General features: G+C 43.8%; 1 protein-coding gene across 3 annotated transcripts in view; it reads right to left on the bottom strand.

The window, feature by feature from the left end:
• Positions 1-23,785, bottom strand: part of hmcn2 (hemicentin 2) — a 63,866-nt gene that overhangs the window by 9,887 nt on the left and 30,194 nt on the right. For 2 of the 3 annotated variants that reach the window (XM_053503878.1, XM_053503876.1), the window contains exons 17-50: positions 22,493-22,654; positions 22,299-22,412; positions 21,944-22,140; positions 20,271-20,352; positions 20,010-20,141; positions 19,638-19,754; positions 19,361-19,511; positions 19,128-19,258; positions 18,642-18,825; positions 17,765-17,862; positions 17,386-17,667; positions 16,780-16,973; positions 8,371-8,452; positions 8,153-8,289; positions 7,917-8,058; positions 7,440-7,581; positions 7,204-7,331; positions 6,796-6,946; positions 6,513-6,634; positions 6,173-6,337; positions 5,890-5,997; positions 5,485-5,619; positions 5,262-5,396; positions 4,807-5,076; positions 4,532-4,722; positions 4,226-4,439; positions 4,000-4,134; positions 3,702-3,892; positions 3,437-3,518; positions 3,116-3,286; positions 2,738-2,890; positions 1,042-1,179; positions 817-938; positions 461-707 (exon numbers count right to left, since the gene is read on the bottom strand). In XM_053503878.1, the coding sequence (XP_053359853.1) occupies positions 461-707; positions 817-938; positions 1,042-1,179; positions 2,738-2,890; positions 3,116-3,286; positions 3,437-3,518; positions 3,702-3,892; positions 4,000-4,134; positions 4,226-4,439; positions 4,532-4,722; positions 4,807-5,076; positions 5,262-5,396; positions 5,485-5,619; positions 5,890-5,997; positions 6,173-6,337; positions 6,513-6,634; positions 6,796-6,946; positions 7,204-7,331; positions 7,440-7,581; positions 7,917-8,058; positions 8,153-8,289; positions 8,371-8,452; positions 16,780-16,973; positions 17,386-17,667; positions 17,765-17,862; positions 18,642-18,825; positions 19,128-19,258; positions 19,361-19,511; positions 19,638-19,754; positions 20,010-20,141; positions 20,271-20,352; positions 21,944-22,140; positions 22,299-22,412; positions 22,493-22,654 (5,205 nt within the window). The remainder of the gene's footprint in view (positions 1-460; positions 708-816; positions 939-1,041; positions 1,180-2,737; positions 2,891-3,115; positions 3,287-3,436; positions 3,519-3,701; positions 3,893-3,999; positions 4,135-4,225; positions 4,440-4,531; positions 4,723-4,806; positions 5,077-5,261; positions 5,397-5,484; positions 5,620-5,889; positions 5,998-6,172; positions 6,338-6,512; positions 6,635-6,795; positions 6,947-7,203; positions 7,332-7,439; positions 7,582-7,916; positions 8,059-8,152; positions 8,290-8,370; positions 8,453-16,779; positions 16,974-17,385; positions 17,668-17,764; positions 17,863-18,641; positions 18,826-19,127; positions 19,259-19,360; positions 19,512-19,637; positions 19,755-20,009; positions 20,142-20,270; positions 20,353-21,943; positions 22,141-22,298; positions 22,413-22,492; positions 22,655-23,785) is intronic. The other variant, XM_053503877.1, reaches the window with a different exon arrangement.

Genomic DNA, 23,785 nt, shown 5'->3' with positions numbered 1-23,785 from the left:
TAATGCTCTGACCTGGCAGTGTTAATGATGTGAGTATAGTGGTGATTACAGTCGGAGTACTGTTGATGTAATGCTCTGACCTGGCAGTTTTAATGATGTGAGTATAGTGATGATTACACATAGAGTACTGATGATGTAATGCTCTGACCTGGCGGTGTTAGTGATGTGAGTATAGTGGTGATTACAGTCGGAGTACTGTTGATGTAATCCTCTGACCTGGCGGTTTTAATGATGTGAGTATAGTGATGATTACACATAGAGTACTGATGATGTAATGCTCTGACCTGGCGGTGTTAGTGATGTGAGTATAGTGGTGATTACTGTTGATGTAATGCTCTGACCTGGCGGTGTTAATAATGTGAGTATAGTGATGATTACACATAGAGTACTGATGATGTAATGCTCTGATGTGAGTATAGTGATGATTACAGTCGGAGTACTGATGATGTAATGCTCTGACCTGGCAGTGACAACGTGGCTGTGATCTGAAAGTCCAGCCTCAAGTTGAACATGTTGTAGGAGCTCCTGATATCTGACAGTCGAATTTGCTGCAGCAGAGGACCGAAGCGTTTTAAAGGTCCATCAAACACCAGCGAGTGATTGCAGCGTAGAGTCAGTACCGAGCCAACAACCCGCTGAAAAGAATTCTGGGTAGACCAGGAGTAAAGCTGACCTGAGCCGACCTGTACATACGACTCATCAAAATCCTACAGAAACAAGAATATAAGATATAATCAATGACGTTTAATTGACGTTACACATAATGAGAATACACTGCTGATTAATATAAAGTTCTGATAAAGGTTAAGATCAGACCTGCTGATGGAAAATCGGTGATAGAAACACTGCAGGAATAAATCCATTAATGACCATGTCCACTAGCAAAACTCCCTCTGCATCCACACCTCTCACCACATGGGTTATCTTTAAGATCTCTCCTACACACACACACACACACACACACACACACACAGTTTCAGTTGTAATACACAGGATTTGATGTTTGTAAATTTACTTTGATCTTCAATCAGCCGGTCTCACCCGTGTGAAACTCCAGTTGGGATTCCTGTCTGAAATTCCCCTGGCTGATGGAGAAGCCATTCTTTGTTCCTGCTGATTCATAAACAGCTGTCCAGTAGATCGGGGTTAAAGCAGATACAAGAACTTTCAGCAAAGGACCTGCATGAACACACACACACACACACACACACACACAAACATACAAAATAACTTTTGAATTCACTTGTTAATTCTCATTTGTCCATAACTAAGCATGGGACTAAGGATGATGAGTCAGGTCACAGGCGCTGGGACAGAAGCTGACAGAGGCGTGAAATTGGACTTGCTAGGGGCACAGCGACTGTACAGGGGGCCCACCCTGAACTTCCTGTACCTAGTTAATGTTTTAGGCTGAGATATCTAAACTTAACAAGTGAGACTTGATCATAGTTAATATGGGAAATAAACAGAACTAAAACAGTCAACTGAAACACAGGACCATAAGAACTAATAAAAAGATCAAAACAAGAATCCCAAATAATCAAAATGAAGAAGCATGGCTTCTCTTCTCCAGGAATGAAAATAATCTTCTTTGTCTTTCGGCTGTTCCCTTTCAGGAGTCGCCACAGTGAATCATCTGCCTCCATCTAACCCTATCCACTTCTTCAGTGCCACTGTCTCTAAGCCATAGAGCATCTATGGTCTCACCACTGTCCTGTACACCTTTCCTCTCATTCTCGCTGATACTCTTTTATCCCACAACACACCTGAAACTTTTTCTCAGCTCATTAGCTGGCTCATTAGCTTTATACCTCTATAATTGCCACAGCTCTGCACATCTCCCTTGTTCTTAAAAATCGGCCCCAATACACTTCTCCTCCATTCCTCTGGAATCCTCTCACTCTCCAAGATCTTGTTAAACAAACTTTTCAGAAACTCTACTGCCACCTCTCCTAAGCACTTCCATACCTCCACAGGTATGTCATCAGGACCAACAGCCTTTCCACTCTTCATCCTCTTCAACGCCCTTCTCACCTCACTTCTACCAATATTTGCTACTTCCTGTTCCACAACAGTCACCTCTTCTACTCTTTGTTCTCTTTCGTTTTCCTCATTCATCAACTCCTTAAAGTACTCCTTCCATCTTCCCATCACCCTCCTGGCATCTGTCAGTTCATTTTCATCCCTATCTTTAATCACTCTAACCTGCTGCACATCCTTCCCATCTCTATCTCTCTGCCTCGCCAACCTGTACAGATCCCCCTCTCCCTCCTTACTGTCTAGCCTAGCATACAAGTCCTCATATGCTCTTTGTTTGGCCTTTGCCACCTCTACCTCCTGAAGACCAAACCTGCCCATCACATTATCCTAACCCTCCCATTTTCCCTGATTACTGCAGTGTGTATAGTCTGATTACTGCAGTGTGTGTATCTCTCTACCATAAATGTAAATGTTTAATAACAACACTATCTGCAAATTAATTTCAATTTTAAGCTCTGAATGCATGGTTAGGGTTAGAGCACCTGAGTCCTGTTCAACATTATCAGTTACAGGAAATTGTTACACTTGGAGAAAAAGATGCTGACGCTGATTTATTTCCTCATGACAGAAACGAAGCAGCTGAGAGTTACAGGCCATTTAATACTCCATATTAAAAATTGGATACCAAACAAAAGAATTCTAAATGTTCATTGTGTGTGTGTATTTGTGAGAGAGAGAGAGAGAGAGAGAGACTTACCCACACTGGGAGGAACATTCTCCATATGAGCCTCCAGTCTGCTGTTTCTGCTTTCAGAGTTCTCACTGATGTTCACCTCAAGGAAGGAAACACCAAACTCATGATCATTTACCACCCCGATCACACTGGCACGAGCCCTGCGAAGAGAGTCTCCTACACACACACACACACACACACACACACACACACAGACATACAAAGAGAACGCGTAGACGTACAGTAAATATGACAGTAAAGTGTTTTTTTCTATCATTCACTCACTCATCGTCTTTACCCCTTTGTCCTGTATTCAGGGTCACGGGGGGGGGGGGAGTGGGGGGGGGGAAGAACCCAGAAGAAGCTCACTTAAACAAACAAACGAATAAATAAAAAACGAACCTGAACAGATGGACGTCTGGCACTGCCTGGACTCTGTATCTGGACCCTCACATGTTGCTCCTCCATTGGTCGGTGCTGGGTTGTTGCAAAGTCTAGTCCGCTGTTGGAGGCCACGCCCACACGTGACACTGCAGGGCCCCCACTGCTCCCAGTGAGAGTAACCTCCTGCAACTGCAGCACAAAGAGTAACACATTCAACTGATAACTGATAAAACTGATTATTGATCAGACTGATTATTGATTGGACAAATTATTGATCAGACTGGCTACTGAACGTAGTGACTATAACATTAATAGAGAATGCAGTGATAAACATCTCACCCTGTAGTTTCAGAGATATCGTCCTCTCTATAACTCCCACCTCATTTTCAGCAACACACCGATACTCTCCTGAATCCCTGTTCTAATACACACACACACACACACACACACACGATTATTCTATAGTTCAGTGCAACAGTACTTGGTGATGGCGGTTTGTAATGAACAGTCCTGTATATATATATATATATATATATATATATATATATATATATATAATGTGTGTGTGTGTGTGTGTGTGTGTATGTGTGTGCTGGGGTGTTACCGTGACACTGTACAGAATGAGAGAGCCGTTATGGAGACGGTGAAGATGCTCAGTGACCTGCAGCAGACGGCCGTCTTTATACCAGCGCAACACTGGAGCTGGACTTCCTCTAACAGGACAATCCAACATAAGCACAGAACCACGAGATACAGTCTGAGACACATGGCTGTCTCCTCTCAGAACTGGAGGCTCTATAGAGAGAGAGAGAGAGAGAAGAACTGTAAGATCAGAGGCCACAAACAGTGAGAGACAGTGAGACAGAGAAGCAGAGAGAAAGTCTCCGCCTTACATTCCTCACCTGTGATGCGGATGAAGGCTAACGCTCGGACCGAGCCGACTCTGTTCTCCGCCGTACACACGTACGATCCAGAATCTCTCACTGTTACATTCACAATCACCAGAACACTCCGACCCACTTCATCCACACTGAGCCCTGAGCGACAGGAGCAGGAATATCACACAGGAAACATCACTGGGGCGTGTCTGTGTGTGTGTGTGTGTGTGTGTGTGTGTGTTATACCTACCTGTATAAGGCCTATTATTAACAGTCCAGGTGATGACAGGGGGAGGGGTAGAGTGGGCGTGGCAGTTAAGGGTCAGGTTCTGCCCCACCCTCAGTGTCATGTCGCTCGGTGACTCCTTAAACTCTGGCCTCATGTGAACAAACAGCTGGACTTTGTGGTGTGAAGAACCTGCTGCATTCACGGCCACACACGTGAACACACCCGCATCAGAGGGCTGAGACAGAAGGATGAAGAGCTACAGCTTAGTATCACAAATACCCTCAGGAGTCAGTGTGTGTGTGTGTGTGTGTGTGTGTGAGCGCTGACCTGGGTTCTCTCAATGATTAGCTCTCCTGACCTCAGGACAGTAAGTTTTCCCCGCAGGTTCTGGATGACGTCTCCGTTCTTCTCCCAGTGAATCTTGGGTTCTGGAACTCCTTGAGCTGAACACGGCAGTAGACTCTGGAAGCCCTGGATGACGGACACGTCCGACTCACCAACGAGAATCTTGGGAGGAACTTAAAAAGCCAAAACATTGCAACATTTACCACCAAAATACATCTCAGCAGTTTTGCAGTGAAATACAGCGTATGTGTTCTGACCATAGACACTCAGCGTGATGTCACGGCTCGCTCTCCCCGCGCTGCTCAATGCCGTGCACGTGTAAATACCCGCATGTTTGAGTTGTGCGTTTTTAACGTGCAGTGTTCCATTAGTGAACGTCATCAGGTCGGCTCCGCCCCTTACAGCGCCACCCAATTTGTGCCACTGCAGCTCGGGCTCCGGCTGACCGAGTGCTGAACACGGGACGCTGACAGACTCACCAACACTGAGTGTGTATTCATCACGAGGTATAGAAATAACAGGAGGAACTGCAGAGAAACACAAACGCACAGACACACACTTATTATACACACACACAACACTACAATTCAGCACATACTGTACCAGCCTACACACTATACGGTTATTCTGGTTTACAAACTACAGTAAAATGTGTTTATACTTAGTGTATGTTTACTCTGTGATAATAAATAAACAAGTGTAAATGAGGTACCCTGGAGGATGAGCTGCGTTTTGCTCTCTGTGGTTCCAGCTGTATTTTGTGCCCGACACGAGTACGTTCCTGCGTCACCCAGCGAGACCTGAGATAGTCTCAGAGTTCCATCAGACAGAACCACCAGACGCTGACCTGTGAGAATCACCCGCATTAGACGGAGCTGTGACATAATCAACCTGTACACTCAAATGTTTGTGGTGATGATGGGGAGTCTGCAGACCTGTTGCTATGGGAACGCCATCTTTGACCCACGTCACGGAGGGTTTAGGGAATCCATGAACATCACAGTTTAGAACAACTTCCTGATTCAGCAGCACAGTTACTTCTTTAGGCAGGTTTCTGATCTCAGGAGCCTCTGGGGAACCAGAATACACACACACACACACACACACACAGAAACATTGAAAAACATGCAATATCCGTAACACCTAACGTTAGCAATGATAAACGTAAAATATACAGTTAATAGCTCAATTTATACAGTTACACTGAGGATACAGTCTGAGTCTCAGATTAGAGTCAAATCACTCCAGTGTGTGTGTAGACTGATTACTGCGGTGTGTGTGTAGTCTGATTATTGCAGTGTGTGTGTAGTCTGATTATTGCAGTGTGTGTGCAGCCTTACCGTGTACAGACAGAATAATGTGTTTCTGTGCGACTCCAGCTGTGTTTTGTGCTTTGCAGGTGTATCTGCCAGCATGCATTGGATTCACAGCCAGGATCTCTAACATGCCTACATAAAGCACACACACATACACACACACACACACACACACACACAAAACTTTGGTCTTGTTGTGTTCCTTACTGTTATTGCTGTTGGCCCCGCCCCTTGCCCACACCCCCTCACCACAATAAGCTTTTTTTGACTGAACATGAGTGTGTGTTTGTATGTGTGTATTGTGTACCTGTGGGCAGTGTCCTGTAACTGCCCCTCCTTGTGCCCAGTGCTGTCCCTCCCCTGCTCCAGCTGATGGACGGTGTTGGACGTCCTGTGACGTGACACGGTAAAACCACTGACTCCGCCTTAATGGCGGTCACACTGGTGACATCATCCTCAAAGGACGGAGGAACTACGGAAGAAAGAGACAAGAGGTAACTAACTGAACGTGGAACTGAACACATCACTATAAATATTAATATAATTTTTTTATCTTAAATCTTATCTAACATTATAACTACTGATCTCAGCACAGTGTTTTCTCCTCCTGAGGAATAATCAGCCAGCAGTTCATTTGGTTGTTCTACCTTGAAGCGTGACCTCGATGACCCTTCGCTCCTCTCCAACCTTGTTGCTCACTATGCACTCGAAATATCCTTCATCCTCCAGAGACGGAGAAACGATGAGGAGAGACCCTGAAGACATCAACCTAAAGGCATCACACACACACGGACAGAGGTTATAAATTCCTTTATCATCAATTTCTTAAATCTATTATTCATTTTAAAGAGAGAGTGTTATTAATCTGCAGCATCATCTCACCAGGTAAAGTTCAGCTTCGACTTCAGTGTGTGTGTGTGTGTGATTTACCTGTACGCTCCAGAGTGTGTGTTTAGTGCTTGTCCGTTCTTCTTCCAGCTGACTTGAGGAACAGGGACACCTGAACTCTCACAGGTTAAAACAGCCCTCTGGCCTGTCGTCATGGTTACGTTATAAGGGCCGGGGTTGATGGAGGGAGCGACTGTGAGGAGAATACAGCAGTTAGTACTGCAGCTTACCCACACTGTGACACACTTAGACACACCGTAACACACTTACACACGCCGTGACACACTTACACACACCGTGACACATTTATGGCAGGAAAATTTACATTTGTATTTTGTTATTCATTTGAACAGTCGAGGGTTACGGAACCTGGGACCCTCCGATCAGTAGTCCAATGCTATAACCACTGAACGACCATAGGGGTGTGCGTGTGTGTGTGTGTGTGTGTACCGTAGACTCTGAGCTCCACGCTGCGCTGGTCTGACCCCGCTCCGTTAGACACGCTGCAGGAATAACGGCCTGCGTCACTGAGTTGCACTTTTTCCATTCGCATCGATCCGTCCGGCAGCAAAACAAACCTAAAAAGAATTTAAATGTCTTTCGCTTTGAACATTTACTTAAAGGATTCTGGTGAAGTGAAAACATTATAAAACTGTTTAACCCTCTCCTCAAATAAATTTAATTACCTGTTGCCAAGGAGAACTGGGACTCCATCTTTCCTCCAGAAGACCGTGGGGGCGGAGTCTCCCTCCACCTCACAAGGCAGCACCACCTTCTGATTGACATGTGCAGTGACCAATGAGCTGCCTTCTCTAATGACAGGGGGCACTAGGGGAGGGTCCATGATGTTATCACATGTAAGATACATGTAAGTTCATATGAATGGGTTCTGTGATAGGATTCACCAGTGCAATTTATTGAACTGGGAGTGGAGTAAAGGTTTTGGCACCCAATGGTTATTGAAGCACATCAAGAAGTTTATTTAATATACAAGGAATAAAAGTCCATTATTTTGCTGTAACTGTGAGAGTATTCAGGAATAACATTTTTTTTAATTTACACTCAAATTTTAATTTTACTCAAATAAAATAATGAATGAAATAAATGATAACCATAATGTAAATGCTGAGCGTGTTCTTTAAATCATCCTTTTATGAACTCACTGAGGATCTGTATGTTGAACTGCAGGCTCGAGCTGCCAGCCATGTTGGACACGACACAGCTGTAAAGTCCTCCGTCCTCCATCCTCACGTCACCGATCTCTAAATACTGACCCTCAGCGAGGCTCTGGATCCGACCTCCCGACTCAACAGAGACACAGAAAGAGACGAACGTTACTCAGAATACCACGGATGTACCTAAAGGTCTGATGTGATTCCCTCTGTGTATTTAGTTCTACCTGAAGTTTAACGCCGTCTCTGTTCCACTGAATCTCTGGAAGAGGCTCGTCGTCTGACCGACACTCCAGAGTCACATGACCCTTAAAGGGCACAGACACAGTTGTGACATCACTCGACCCCAGCAGTGTGGGAGGAGCTGCAGAAGGAGAAACACAGGAAGTAAAACAGACAGAAAGAGAGCGCGGGAGAGACGATGGCAGCAGGGACACACACTCACGCTGAACGCGGACCCAGACACTCTGTCCATCTTCTCCTGCTGGGTTACTGACAAGACACGTGTACACACCTGCATCCTCCACCTGTACACCCCCCCCACACACACACACACACACACACACACAGAGTACAGAGGCATATGAAATACAGAATTCTGTAAAACAAATAAACCTTCAAAAATAATCTAAAACCTGCTGCAGTTAAGTTTCTGTACCAGTCTGATGTAGACTATCTGGCAGACTAGCCTATCTATCTGCAATCACTAGACGCTGCTTTTTTCCAAGCTCCGCTAGACTGACCAACTTTTCAACTTTATATATATATATATATATATATAACAGATAAGTATTTTATACTATCTTATAATATATTCACTCAAAACGCGTTTTATATCGTTAAGTTTTAATTGTTTTGCAGCACACGGCTTTCCATCAGCATCACTAGCCTGTTAGCCCGGCTATCACAAGTTTGTTTACGCTCTTTCACACCGGTTATCTTCGTGTCTATACACGAAGGAGTAGGAGACATTGAAAGGTGAGGAGACATTGGAGCTGCACTCTGTGGACTTGGAGCTGGAAGCCGTGGAGAAGCTGATCCGCAACCTACAGGTGAAGCTGGCCCGGCTACAGCAGCCGAAAGCCACGCTGGAATCATCGCGGACCGACGCTCACCTGTCCCAGGTAAATTCTCAGCGTGAAAATTCTCCTACAACCTTTACCCCGCGTGTTTCTCTGCCAAGGTCCAACGCACCGAGGACGCAGCCCGCCCAGGTTTCCTCTAGGATACCACGAAGCCTGGATGCGGCAGCAGCGGAACCAAGAGCGGATTCGAGATTGCGACCCAAAACCGCTTCGCTCCTCTCCATGAGACGGTACACGACGCGCTGGTCATCGGAGACTCCATCGTCCGGCACGTGCGTGCTACCACGGCTAAAGGTAAGGCGTACACTCGCTGTTTACCTAGCGCACATGTTCTTGATGTTGCTGCACAGGTGCCTGCGGCCCTGAGGAAGAACAGTGGGGCTGTGGTCCTACATGCTGGCACGAACGACACCAGGCTGAGGCAGACGGGAGATCCTGAAGAAGGACTTCAGAAGCCTGGTCAAGAAGGTCCGCACATCACCCATGACAAAGATCGTCGTATCTGGACCGCTTCCGACATTTCAGCAAGGAATCAAGAGGTTCAGTAGATTATTTGCCTTTAATGAATGGTTACAATCTTGGTGTCAACAACAGAGATTACCCTTTGTTGATAACTGGAATTTTTCTGGGAGCGTCCTAGGCTCTACCACACTGATGGCCTGCACCCTAGCAGAGCTGGAGCAGCGGTCCACTCTGACAACATCTCCAGGACACTACGAACCATCTGACTGGCGGTAAGTCATACCTTAGATTCTTTAGATATCAGTCACAATACAACCCACCATACTAATAAATGCACACACATAGCTTGTACTATAGAAACTGTGTCTGTTCTCCAAATAGTGAGAAAAAAGAATAAATTTGTTAAATCCAGCCGAAACAATCTGATAACCATTAAACAAGGAAATAAATATGAATATTAAAATAAAGGGTAAATTTAACTAGGAAAGAATAAAATTAAATATAAAAATTGAAGTTTAAAATAAAATAACTGTACAACAAAAATACACAATATAGAAAATATATGAAGAATATATGAAGAAATATAGAACAATAAGCGCAGCTGTACGAGTAGGTATATATTCATGTAATTTTTGTGTGGAATGGAGTTAGAATAAATGGTAATAAAAGAATGGTAATGTCCAGGGTTGTGCAATCCACATATTTACAGTGACTTATGCAGTGCAAATATGCTTAAAAGTGATTTATTTAAAGTGACTTGTGATAGAGTGATTTGATGACCACGAAGTGTAGTTGTGCAGTGGCCACTAGTGTAAACGAATGTCCAGAATGTCCAGTGTGTGTGTAAAAACCATATGCGTGGGTCAGTACTGTGGGGTGGTGTGATTGAAAGACTGTATCGCCTGTGGGAAGAAGCTCCTCCTCAGTCTGTCTGTGTTGGTCCTCAGGGAGCTGAATCGCTTTCCTGACCTCAACAGAGAGAACAGTCCATTGTTGGGATGGCTAAGGTCCTTCACGATCTTCATGGCCTTGGTCCAGCACCGCCTGCTGTAGATTGAGTGCAGGTCAGGGAGCTCGGTGTGGATGGTGCGCTTAGCTGATCACACAACCCTCTGTAGAGCTCGTCTCTGTCCTGCATGGTGCTGTTCCCGAACCAGGTTGAGATGTTTCCCGTCAGCATGCTCTTTATGGTGCAGGAGTAAAAGTTACTGTGCACCTTGGAGGGCAGTCGGAAGTCTTTCAAGCGTCTGTGGTGGTAAAGACCTGTCTGGCCTTTTTCACCACAGTATTGATGTGACAGAACCATGACAGGTCCTGCGTGATGTGAACACAGAGGTATTTAAAGCTGTCCACTCTCTCCACTGGGCTCTCATTGAGGATGGGGGTCTGGTAGTTCCTCTCCTGCTTAGTGCTGAAGTCCACTATAAACTCCTTTGTCTTACTGACATTTAGAAGGAGGTTGTTCCTCTGGCACCAGTTCTCTAGATTCCTAATCTTCTTCAGGTAGGCCGTCTCGTTGTTATCAGAGATCAGGCCCACCATGACAGTGTCATCAGCAAACTTGGATGGTGGTGGAGCTGGTAGTGGCCACACAGCCATATGTGTACAAAGAGTACAGCAGGGGGCTTAGAACACACCCCTGGGAGGCTCCAGTGCTGGGAGTGATGGAGGCTAAGACATGTCCGTCCCATCCTTACTGCCTGTGGTCTGCCAGTTAGGAAGTTGGAGATCCACTGACACATAGATGAGCTGAGTCCCAGGGGCTCCAGCTTGGTGGTGAGTGTGGAGGGAATTATGGTATTTAATGCAGAGCTAGGGTTAGCTCGTCTGCGTTCGTCATACCGGTTGTTGGGGTTTTATAATCCGTTATTGTTCTTAGTCCCTGCCACAGGCTCCTAGAGTCACTCTGCTAGAGCTGTGACTTTAGTTTTCTCTCATAGCGCTGCTTCGCCTCTTTCACCGCCATCCGTACGTTGTATTTTGCAGCCTTGTACAGGTCCATGTCGTCTGTCGTAAGTCCGGTGTTGTAGGCAGCGGTGCGAGATTTTAGAGCGTTGCGGATGGTCTTATCCACCCACGGCTTATGGTTGGGAAACGTTCTAATAGTCTTTTTCTTCACGGTATCATTCGCTAGTTTCCCGTTGAATCCCACATCCACTTCCGTAAACACGCTGACGTCATCATCTGAGCTGTTTTTGAACTTGTCCCAGTCTGCGTCATCGAGTGCGTCCTGTAACCGAGTCTGGTTCCTCTCAAGGTTTCTTCCTATTACCATCTCAGGGAGTTTTTCCTTGCCACTGTCGCCCTCGGCTTGCTCACCCGGGACAAACTGACCATTTTGATTCATACACATTCACATTTCATACAAACTTAAATTACTCTTTTGACTCTTTTGATTGTGTAAAGCTGCTTTGCGGCAATGACAATTGCTAAAAGCACTATACAAATAAAAATTTAAATGAATTAAATTTAATTAACGCAGCCACCGATTGGTCCATCTAACGCGCAACCTTCCTCTGAACCGGAACTTCCTGTTTCAGCCTTTGTTTGTATTTTGGCATGAGGAAGATGGCGGCGTGGTCAGATTTACCAAACGGAGGGTGAGATTATGCCTTGTAGCCGTCCTTGACTGTAGTGTAACAGTGGTCCAGTGTCCTTTTGCCCCTGGTGGGGCAGGTGATGTGCTGATAAAAGTTCGGCGCAGCGTCCCGGTGTTGTGTCTGGTGCTGTGTGAGTGCCTCATGCAGCTCGCATAAAGCAGTGTCCGTGTCCGCTTGTGGTGGAATATAAACAGCACTTATTATGATCGATGTAAACTCCCTAGGTAGATAAAAAGGACGACACATGATGGACAGTAGTTCCAGATTTGGTGTGCAGGAGCATGTGAGAGGAACAAAGCTCGCGCTGTTGCACCAGCTGTTGTTCACCATTAAACACACGCCGCCTTCCCTTGACTTCCATGTCCTTTTTATGCGGTGAACCGAGAAGAACTCGGCCGGCAGGATGGCGTGGTTCGGCACCGCTGGGTTCAGCCATGTCTCGGTGAAGCAGAGGAGATTGCAGTCCCGAATGTCTCCCTGGAACTTCACCCTAGCCCTGAGGTCATCGAGTTTGTTCTCCAGTGACTGGACGTTGGCGAGCAGGATGCTAGGCACAGATGTGCGGTGTGCACGTGCTCTCAGCCTGTTCCTGACGCCGGCTCGTTTCTCTTGGGGCCGCCGCTTTGCGTTGCATCCTTTGTTCTCCCTCAGGATCTCACTCGGCCAGCTCGGATCCGGAGTTAAAAACTTCCAATTGTGAGTACATTGTATACCAATAGAAACAAGAGTGTCTCTTTTATACCTAATGTACTCAATGGTGGTGATTTTGCCGATTTAAAAATGCTGAAAACTAACTTAAAAAACAAAAACAAAGAAAAGGTGGTCGGAGCAGTCATGACGGCAGCCGACCTCACCGGCGCCATCTTGATTCATCTACCTCTAAAGTTTGGACTTCTTAACATTAGATCCCTTGCGCCTAAATCACTTATTGTTAATGAAACGATATCAGATTATTGCCTTGACGCACTCTGCCTTACCGAAACCTGGCTTAAACAAAATGAATATATTGGTCTGAATGAGTCTACTCCGTCAGGATATTTTTATAAGCACGAGCCCCGTCTAACTGGTCACGGTGGTGGTGTCGCCACTATCTACAATGATGTACTCACTGTTACTCAGAAAATAAGGCCCAGGTTTAACTCATTTAAAGTGCTCATCATTAATGTTGCACTTAATGAAATACATAATAAACCCGCGCCATATTTTACAATGGCCACCGTGTACAGACCCCCGGGGTCATATGTCGATTTTCTTAAAGAATTTGGACATCTGCTATTAGACCTATTGGTTAACTCTGACAAAGTATTGATGGTAGGAGACTTTAACATTCATGTAGATGATGCTAACGACACTTTAGCCCTCGCATTTATGGACTTACTAAATTCCTTTGGGGTTAAACAAAATATAAATGGATCAACTCACCGCTGTAATCATACGCTAGATTTAATTATATCCCATGGTATAGATGTCTCTAATATAGAGATTTTACCTTAAAGTCATGATATCACAGATCATTACCTCCTGATATATACTCTACCCGTAGAACAGATTAGCTGTGTCTCCCCACGTCATCGATTTGTTAGAAATATGAATCCGACTACTAAAGACAGATTCACGAGTAATCTGCCGGATCTATCCCAATTTCTTATTAGACCCCTAAATGCAGATGATCTAGATGAAGTGACTAGCAGCATGGGTACTATTTTTACCAGTGCATTAGACACTGCTGCTCCCATCAGATTTAAAAAAGTCAGAGATAAAACACTTGCACCGTGGTACAACAGTCATACTCGTGCCCTAAAGAGACCAACCCGTAACCTCGAGCGAAAATGGAGAAAAACTAAATTAGAAGTTTTTCGAATTGCGTTTAAAGACAGTATGTGCAGCTATAGACAGGCTCTAAAAACTGCTAGGACCGAGCATCTTAGCCAACTGATAGCAAGAAACCAAAACAATCCCAAGTTCTTATTTAGTACAGTGGCTCGCCTAACAAAACCTTAGATGCCTGCAGAGAGTACTCCACAACATTTCAGTAGTGAAGACTTTATGGACTTCTTTAATGAAAAAAATCTATAGCATCAGGAAGAAAATAACGAAGGTTCAACCTCTAATAGCATCTCATGATCTAGTTCAGCCTAAAGCTTCACATTTAGTTTTTCAATGCTTTACAGGTATAGGACAGGAAGAGCTTTATAAACTTATCACCTCAGCTAAATCAACAACATGCCTGTTAGACCCAATCCCAACCAGATTTTTAAAAGAAGTGATGCTTACAGTTGGAGAGCCACTTCTAAACATTATTAATTCCTCATTATATTTAGGTCACGTCCCTAAACTTTTCAAGTTGGCAGTTATTAAGCTGCTTCCTAAAAAATCTAATTCATAAGATCGAATGAAATAACAAATAACAGACCGATTTCAAACCTTACCTTTATATCAAAAATATTAGAAAAAGTAGTATCAGCTCAAATATGCACATTCTTGCAAAAAAACAACATCCTTGAAGAATTTCAGTCAGGTTTCAGGCCCCATCATAGTACAAAAAAACTGCACTAGTTGAGATTGTAAACGACTTGTTTTTATCTTCGGACCAAGGCTGCATCTCAATACTAGTCTTGCTTGATCTTAGTGCTGCATTCGACACTATAGATCATAACATTCTCATAGATCGCTTACAAAATCACATAGGTATTCAGGGACAGGCATTAAAATGGTTTAGATCATACCTGTCTGATCGATACCATTTTGTAGATCTAAATGGAGAACTGTCTGGTGTAATGCCAGTGAAATATGGGGTCCCACAAGGGTCAGTTTAAGGACCTCTGCTGTTCTCAATATACATGCTTCCCCTGGGTAACATCATTAGAAGACATGGGATTAGTTTCCATTGTTACGCTGATGATACACAATTATATATCTCAACAAAACCAGACGAAATACCTAAATTGTCTAGATTAACTGAGTGTGTCCAGGACATAAAAGATTGGATGACCAATAACTTTTTTTTACTGAACTCAGACAAGACAGAGATATTACTCATCGGCCCAAAAACCAGCACACAACAGCTTTCACAATTCAGCCTGCGTTTAGAAGGATATACTGTTACTACCAGCTCAACAGTAAAAGACATGGGCGTAATATTAGACAGTAACTTGTCTTTTGAAAATCATATTTCCAATATCACAAAAACAACCTTTTTCCATCTTAGAAATATTGCCAAACTTAGAAGCATCTTATACGTATCTGATGCAGAAAAGCTAGTTCATGCATTCATGACCTCCAGACTGGACTATTGTAATGCATTACTAGGTGGTTGTCCTGCATCCTCAATAAACAAGCTTCAGGTAGTCCAAAATGCAGCCGCCAGGGTTCTCACTAGATCCAGAAAATATGATCATATAACACCTATATCATCATCCCTGCACTGGCTACCTGTTCAGTTTAGAATTAATTACTAAATAGTACTACTTACATACAAGGCTTTAAATGGTTTAGCTCCCACATACCTAACCAGTCTTCTGATACGCTATAATCCACCACGTCCCTTAACATCACAAAACTCTGGACTTCTTGTAATTCCCAGAATTTTAAAATCTACAAAAGGGGGTAGGGCTTTTTCATATTTAGCTCCAAAGCTTTGGAATAGCCTTCCAGACAGTGTTCGGGGCTCAGACACAGTTTCCCAGTTTAAAAGTAGACTCAAGGCGCATCTCTTTAATCTGGCATACGCGTAACTCATCCCATAACTTCATACTTCAGGACATCTATCCTGAATGGCAACTATGCTAATTCTCTCCATCATGTACTTTTCTACCCATCCCGAGGCATCTGGAGATTGTACCAGCTTCAGCAGACAAAGGCCAACCCTGTGAGGTTCCTGAGGCATCCAGAGAAGGACCAGCTCCAGCTGGATTCTGCCTTATGATGTTTGGAGCTACACATCCTGCTCCTGTGCTCCCAGTGATCCAGACCCCATCTGCCCTCTGCACCTACTGACTCCCTGTGCTGAACTGGACTTCATGTTAATTTAAAGAATTTCTGTTATATTGTACTTTCAGCTGCATAACACACATGATGTTATATAATTTCTATCTGTTATCACCCAGATGAGGATGGGTTCCCTGTTGAGTCTGGTTCCTCTCAAGGTTTCTTCCTATTTCCATCTCAGAGAGTTTTTCCTTGCCACTGTCGCCGTCACCCTTGGCTTGCTCATTATCTAGACACATTTTTCTCTCACATACACAGTTTATTATTATTATTATTATTATTATTATTATATATTTTTATTTATTTATTTATTTATTTTATTTTTTAATGATTTTTAGTTGTTTCTTTCATTTTTGTGAAGCTGCTTTGAGACAATGACCATTGTTAAAAGCGCTATATAAATAAAACTGAATTGAATTTAATTTAATAGACTTTGAGCAGATGTAGAATATCAAACTGACCTACAGACATTTTGAATTAAACCTTTTTTATTTAGGAAATATATAATGTATTTTAAGCTTAGACTTGTGCACAGTTCAGTTCACACAACCGCTGTTTATTACATCATCTCTGTCAGAACCTCATCTGATCTGATCATTCTGATTCATACACATTCACATTTCATAGACAATTACATAATTCTCTTGATTGTGTAAAGCTGCTTTGCGACAATGACCGTTATTAAAAGCGCTGTAGAAATAAAATTGAATTGAATAGGACCTGAATGTTGCTGATGGTGAGAATCTGTCCATCTTGGTGTAGTACACCTCTGCTGTCCTCTAGGGGGCGTCCGTCCTTTATCCAGCTCACAGTGGGTGGAGGAAATCCATCAGCAACACACTTCAACTCCAAAACACCATTTACCGCCACCATCAGCTCCTGCTCTCCCGGAGAGCTAGATATCTTGGGAGGCTCTGAGAGAGAAACAGCAACTTACACATGTTTATATTTGTTTTTGTCTTTCTGTAGATCACAAACAGAACATCAGAGACGGCAGAACTAAAGTTTCTGAGATACTGTGAGGAGCAGAACAGCGGTCTGGAGCACTAGTAAGCCACGGATGTAAAATTAATTTCTACAAGAAAGTGAAGATCCAGTAAAGTCCTTTAAATCTCAGAGTGATTGGAAAGTAAGTGGTCAGAGGAAGCTGGTGTACAGAGATGGGCTGAAGATCTTCTGATCCAAAGTGAAGTGTGAGAACCTAACTGAAGACAAGACTGAGGGCTGATGATTGAGTACCACACAAATCTCATGCTTCCTCAGATGATTACGGTGCTACATCGTTTATCAATCATCTAAATATCTTCATGACATTGTGGCTCCTACCTAACACAGTGAGGTTGAAGGTCTTGGTGCTGGTTCCAGCCGGGTTCCTTGCAAAGCAGCTGTAAAGTCCAGCATCCTCACGTTGAACATTTAGCAGCTGGAAGCGAGTTTCCCCTGCATCATGCAGCAGCATGTTCTGGTGCAGAGAAAGCGGCTCACTGTCCTTCATCCAGGTGAGGGTTGGAGGTGGAACACCATGAGCCTCACACACCAGCGTCACCACCGAGCCTCGAACTATCACAATGTGCTCCACTGGCTCGGTGTGCTCCACCACGGCAGGGGCTGAGGAACAGCAGAACACAGAAATGAAGATACTGAAAGTTAAATTGAAAGTTGTGGCTCTGAGATAACGGGAGGAAACGCCATCAGGGTTTATTACCGGAAACCTTTAGGTGGAACTGCTGTTCTGCAAATCCTGCTTTACTGCGAGCCAAACAGGTGTAGAGTCCAGAGTCAGAGAGTTGCACTGGAGAGATCCTGTATACACACAAACACACACACACACAAATATGCATCACAGTGGAACCTTGGAATCCGAGCATAATTTGTTCCTGAAGCGGCTCGTATTCCATTAATACATAAAAATAATTACCACACAATATATAAAGTAAAAATAAAACAAATTAACGTGCAGTTTACCTTAAAAAAAAAAGAAAAAATAAATCCCGACAGATAAGTGTTTCTGTTTATGCAGTGTGTGTGTGTGTGTGTGTGTGAGAAAGCGAGAGGAGAAGGTGTGCACACAGACACAAAGTGCCAGCTGAGCCTTGAGCAGAGAGAGAAAATGGATCTTTAACGTCTCTAATGAGACTTTCTTTTGCTTTACACACGCGCTGTACACACACACAGACACAAAATAAAATATGCTTTACACAGACATGGTCACAGTGTTATGGTAAACAGTATATGTTGATTATACCAGTAAGAGACGCGCACTAAGACCCAGCAGAGGAGACAATTTCCCACAATTCCGCAGCACAAGAGAGAGAAAAACCGTTGGCTCAGTTGTGATCATGTGACGCTCGGCGTCAAAACAAGAAGCACATGCGTGATACATTATACTCGTTACTCGTAAACCAAGACCTGTTCGTTTTCCAAGTCAAAATTTATTAAAAAAATGTGCGCGTCTTGCGGAACACTCACAAACTGCGTTACTCGCAATCCGAGGTTTCACTGTATTATATTTTAAACTCTTTAAAGAAACAAGCAGTATGTGTGTATGTGTGTGTGTGTGTATGTGTGTGCTCTGCTCTGACCTGAGGAGTGTGTGTGTGGAGTGCAGGTCCACTCGGTGTGTGAGCTGCAGTGGATTTCCGTCTTTCATCCAGGTGATATGAGGAGGAGGAACGCCGACCGCGCGACACTCCAGAGACACGACACCGTCATGAGCAGCCTGGACGTCCAGCGGGACGGCGGAGTGTTTCAGTATAGAGGGAGGAACTGAAGACACACAGAAAATAATTACAATTCATAAACATTATTAATAATAATAATAATAATAATAATAATAATAATAATAACCACTAGTGGCAACTCCTGAGTTTCCGTAATTCCTGGTCTGTGTATGTGTTGTGTATTAGAATTTACAGTTTATACATTTTTATAAATTTTTTTTATTTACCTTAATTTTACCACAATTTTAATAATTATAGAGTTGCTGTATGTGGTGTTTTCCGTGTTTGTGGTGTGTATAGTGTTTATTGTGTTGGTGTATAAATGTAATGTGTGAATGTGAACCTGACCCAGCACAAACACACTGTAGGTTCTGCTCTCCTGTCCAGCAGGACTGATGGCTGAACACGTGTATGTTCCAGAATCTTCTTCTGTTACGTTCAGGAGCGTTAACGTTAATGCGCTCCCGTCCGTGGAGACGCTGTAACACACACACACACACACACACACACACACAGCGTAATATGTCACCCTGTAATAAACACCACTCCGAACACTCAGACTGAGAGACGTCCACACTCACTGCACATGCTCGGTGGTGTCGAGCTTCACTCCGTTTCTTATCCAGGTGAGCTGTGGAGTGGGCGTGCCCTCTGCATGACATATCAATATCAGCTCCGCCCCCAACAGAACACTAACATCAGAGGGACCTGAATTCAAGATGTTGGGAGGCACTGGCATGAAGAGAGAGAGAGAGAGAGAGAGAGAGAGAGAGAGGTGAGTATAGGTCAGGAGAGAAGGAGAAATAGGGGGGGGGGGGGGTAAGGTCGCGTGGTGCAGCGGTGCAGTCGTTTCTTTACCCTGGATGGTCAGTGTGTAGTTTTTGTGTTTCTCTCCTTCACTGTTGTGAGCAATACAGGTGTAAACACCGCTGTGTGAAAGTTCCAGTGGACCTAAAGACAACACACTATCGCTACCTACACACACCCACACACACACACACACAAAAACACACACACACGTCTTTAGAGTTAACTCAGAACAGAACAGAAACGGATCCTGATCTGGATCTGTGTATCTGCATGACTGTGTGTGTTGTGCTGCTGTCCCATGACTTTACGACTTGACGACATCATCGATGAGCAGGTGTACAGGTGTTTCTAATAAATTTGTGGCACACACACACACACACACACACACACACACACACACACATGAAGTCGTTTACTGACCGAAAGTCGAGCCATCCTTTAGCCAGCGCACGGCTGAAGCAGGAACTCCGCTTGCGTCACACACCAGAGTGATGTGGGACCCCAGAGTGTGTGTGACGCTCTCATGAACTGACCCTTCAATTACAGGAGACGCTGTAACTCACATCAAACACACACACACACACACACACACACACACACACACACACAATTAGTACACATTACAACACATCCTCAACCCCACACTTGAAAGAAAAAATTAAAACTAAGATCTAATCTCACCGTGAGCTGTTAAAGTAAACGTTCTCTCCATCTGACCTGCAGGATTAAACACCTTACAGATATAAACACCTTCATCAGACACCTGCAGGTTAGAAACACACACACACACACACACACACACACACACACACACACACACAGACACCTAATGACTGGTCGGTGCTTGATCAGTAATCAAAGAATTATATAACTGATTGTTCAGTGATTTAGTTATTGATGATCAGTGATTGATCAATAATTAGTCAGTAATTGATCAGTGATTGGTCAGTAATTAGTTATTAGGTCTGTGGTTGATTAGTGGTTGGTCGGTAATTAGTCAGTAATTGATTAGTGATTGGTCAGGGATTGATTAAAGATTGGTCAGTGATTGACTAGTGATTGGTCAGTAATTAACTGATTAGTGATTTGTCAGTGATTGGTCAGTGATTGACTAGTGGTTGGTTGGTGATTGGTTAGTGATTGGTTACTGGTTGGTTAGTGATTTGTCAGTGATTGATCAGTGATACGTGATTGGTAAGTAATTAGTGCTTGGTCGATGATTGGTCAGTGATTGATCACTGATTAGTGATTAATTAGTGATAGGTCAGTAATTGATTAGTAATTAATTAGTGGTTGGTCGGTGATTGATCAGTGATACGTGATTGATTAGTAATTAATTAGTGATAAGTGATTGATCAGTGATTAGTGATTGGTCAGTGATTGATTAATAGTTGGTTGGTGATTGGTCAGTGGTTGATCAGTGATTGGTTAGTGTAAGGTTTTATAATGTAGTAAGACAATGTAATCTAATAAGAAGATTCCTGTGCTCTGAGAACAGACCCCCCACTGTGCTTCCTCATGCCTTCTGTGGTAACACCTTCTATATCCAGACGAGGATACATCCAAATGGCTCCTGTCTGCTAGAATCCTTTTGTTTAATCAGGAGAATGTAAATGTATCTCCTCTCACCTGTCTGTCTCCGGGTCTCTCTATGACTGACATGTTAATGACTGGTTCTTTTGATGTTCGGGACGTAGCACCGTTTAAATGTCCTCTCTTTGCTGAGAATAAACAGAAATCTTCAAACATCATGCCTGCGTGTGTGTGTGTTTGTCTCTCCCGATCAATCGGGCCCGGACCGGTAAGTGTATCAAGGTGCGGCGGACACAACAAGCTAAAACTCTTCTTCTCTTAGCTTAAAACTTAGATCGGACACACTACATCTTCATTTAAAACCTAACAGTTAATTATTGGTGATTGGTCTGTGTTTGGTCAGTGATTGATTAGTGGTTTGTCAGTGATTGGTCAGTGATTGATCAGTGATTAGTGATTGATTAGTGATTGGTCAGTGATTGATTAGTGGTTGGTCTGTGATTAATCAGTGATTAGTGATTGATTAGTGATTGGTCAGTGATTGATTAATGGTTGGTTGGTAATTGATAAGTGATTGATCAGTGATTAGTGATTGACTAGTCGTTGGTCAGTGATTCATCTGTGATTAGTGATTGATAAGTGATTGATCAGTGATTAGTGATTGGTCAGTGGTTGGTCAGTGATTGGTCAGTGATTGATTAATGGTTGGTTGGTGATTGGTCAGTGGTTGATCAGTGATTGATTAGTGATTGGTCAGTGATTGATAAGTGGTTGGTTGGTGATTGATCAGTGATTGGTCAGTAATTCATATAGTACCTCACCTGCATGCTGTTTATTGTCAGTTTTTGTCCAATAAGCTGAATGAATTTGCCAGAGGTCAGCTTCTGGCCATTTCTGTACCATGTGACCTCAGGCACAGGAATACCTTGCGCCTCACAGCTTAGTGTAACTGACGACCCTATATGAGGGCTCATGACCTCTGACCCGGTGTGGGGCAGTGGGAGAAGAATGGGCGGGGCTAAATCAGGTAAAACCATGGACAGGAGTAAAAAAACAGAAACATAAGGTACAGCTGTGTGATGATTACAGTCATAAATAATTAGAATATAATGGATATATTAATAATGTTAATATGAAGTGTTGAGTAAATAAAAATAAACATGCAGCTCTGCACACCATAAACATTCAGCATGATGCTCTTTTGGGCCTGTCCTGCCGAGTTGGTCGCCGTGCAGACATACTGACCCGCGTCCTGCTGCAGCACGCCAGAAATCTGCAGTACCTTACCACCTTTACATCAGGAAGTGACATCACAGTGTTAGCACAGTCACGCTGATGACACGGTGGGATAATTATGTCTTGTGTGTTACCTGATAGGATGTGAACACGGGAACCGAGGTTCAGCAGCTGCCCGTCTCTTGTCCATGCGATTTCGGAAGCCGGGTGTGTTTGTACATCACACATGAGAGAGATCATGTGACCTTCTACAGCACTCAGGGCCTCCTCCTGCTGACCCAGAATCCTCGGCGGCACTGCAGAGAGAGAGAAAAGTGCAAGGAACAACACTTTACCTTGAAATTCACACCAGTGTGTTAATTACCCTGGACATGTGGAATATACACTAGTGTGTTAATTACCACGGGAGTGTGTTAATTACCCCAGGAGTGTGTTAATTACCCCAGATGTGTAGACTGTAGGTCAGTGTGTTATTATCCCGGATGTGTACACTGTAGGTCAGTGTGTTAATTACCCCAGGAGTGTGTTATTTACCCCGGATGTGTAGACTGTAGGTCAGTGTGTTAATTACCCGGATGTGTAGACTGTAGGTCAGTGTGTTAATTACCCTAGGAGTGTGTTAATTACCCCGGATGTGTAGACTGTAGGTCAGTGTGTTAATTACCCCGGATGTGTAGACTGTAGGTCAGTGTGTTAATTACCCCAGATGTGTAGACTGTAGGTCAGTGTGTTAATTACCCCAGGAGTGTGTTATTTACCCCGGATGTGTAGACTGTAGGTCAGTGTGTTAATTACCCCAGATGTGTGGACTGTAGGTCAGTGTGTTAATTACCCCGGATGTGTAGACTGTAGGTCAGTGTGTTAATTACCCTAGGAGTGTGTTATTTACCCCGGATGTGTAGACTGTAGGTCAGTGTGTTAATTACCCGGATGTGTAGACTGTAGGTCAGTGTGTTAATTACCCTAGGAGTGTGTTAATTACCCCGGATGTGTAGACTGTAGGTCAGTGTGTTAATTACCCCGGATGTGTAGACTGTAGGTCAGTGTGTTAATTACCCCAGATGTGTAGACTGTAGGTCAGTGTGTTAATTACCCCAGGAGTGTGTTATTTACCCCGGATGTGTAGACTGTAGGTCAGTGTGTTAATTACCCCAGATGTGTAGACTGTAGGTCAGTGTGTTAATTACCCCAGGAGTGTGTTATTTACCCCGGATGTGTAGACTGTAGGTCAGTGTGTTAATTACCCCAGGAGTGTGTTATTTACCCCGGATGTGTAGACTGTAGGTCAGTGTGTTAATTACCCCGGATGTGTAGACTGTAGGTCAGTGTGTTAATTACCCCGGATGTGTAGACTGTAGGTCAGTGTGTTAATTACCCCAGATGTGTAGACTGTAGGTCAGTGTGTTAATTACCCCAGGAGTGTGTTA

The sequence above is a fragment of the Clarias gariepinus genome, chromosome 9, assembly GCF_024256425.1.
Source record: "Clarias gariepinus isolate MV-2021 ecotype Netherlands chromosome 9, CGAR_prim_01v2, whole genome shotgun sequence".
NCBI classification, from domain to species: Eukaryota; Metazoa; Chordata; class Actinopteri; order Siluriformes; family Clariidae; genus Clarias; species Clarias gariepinus.
This window is presented reverse-complemented; position numbering and strand designations above follow the sequence as displayed.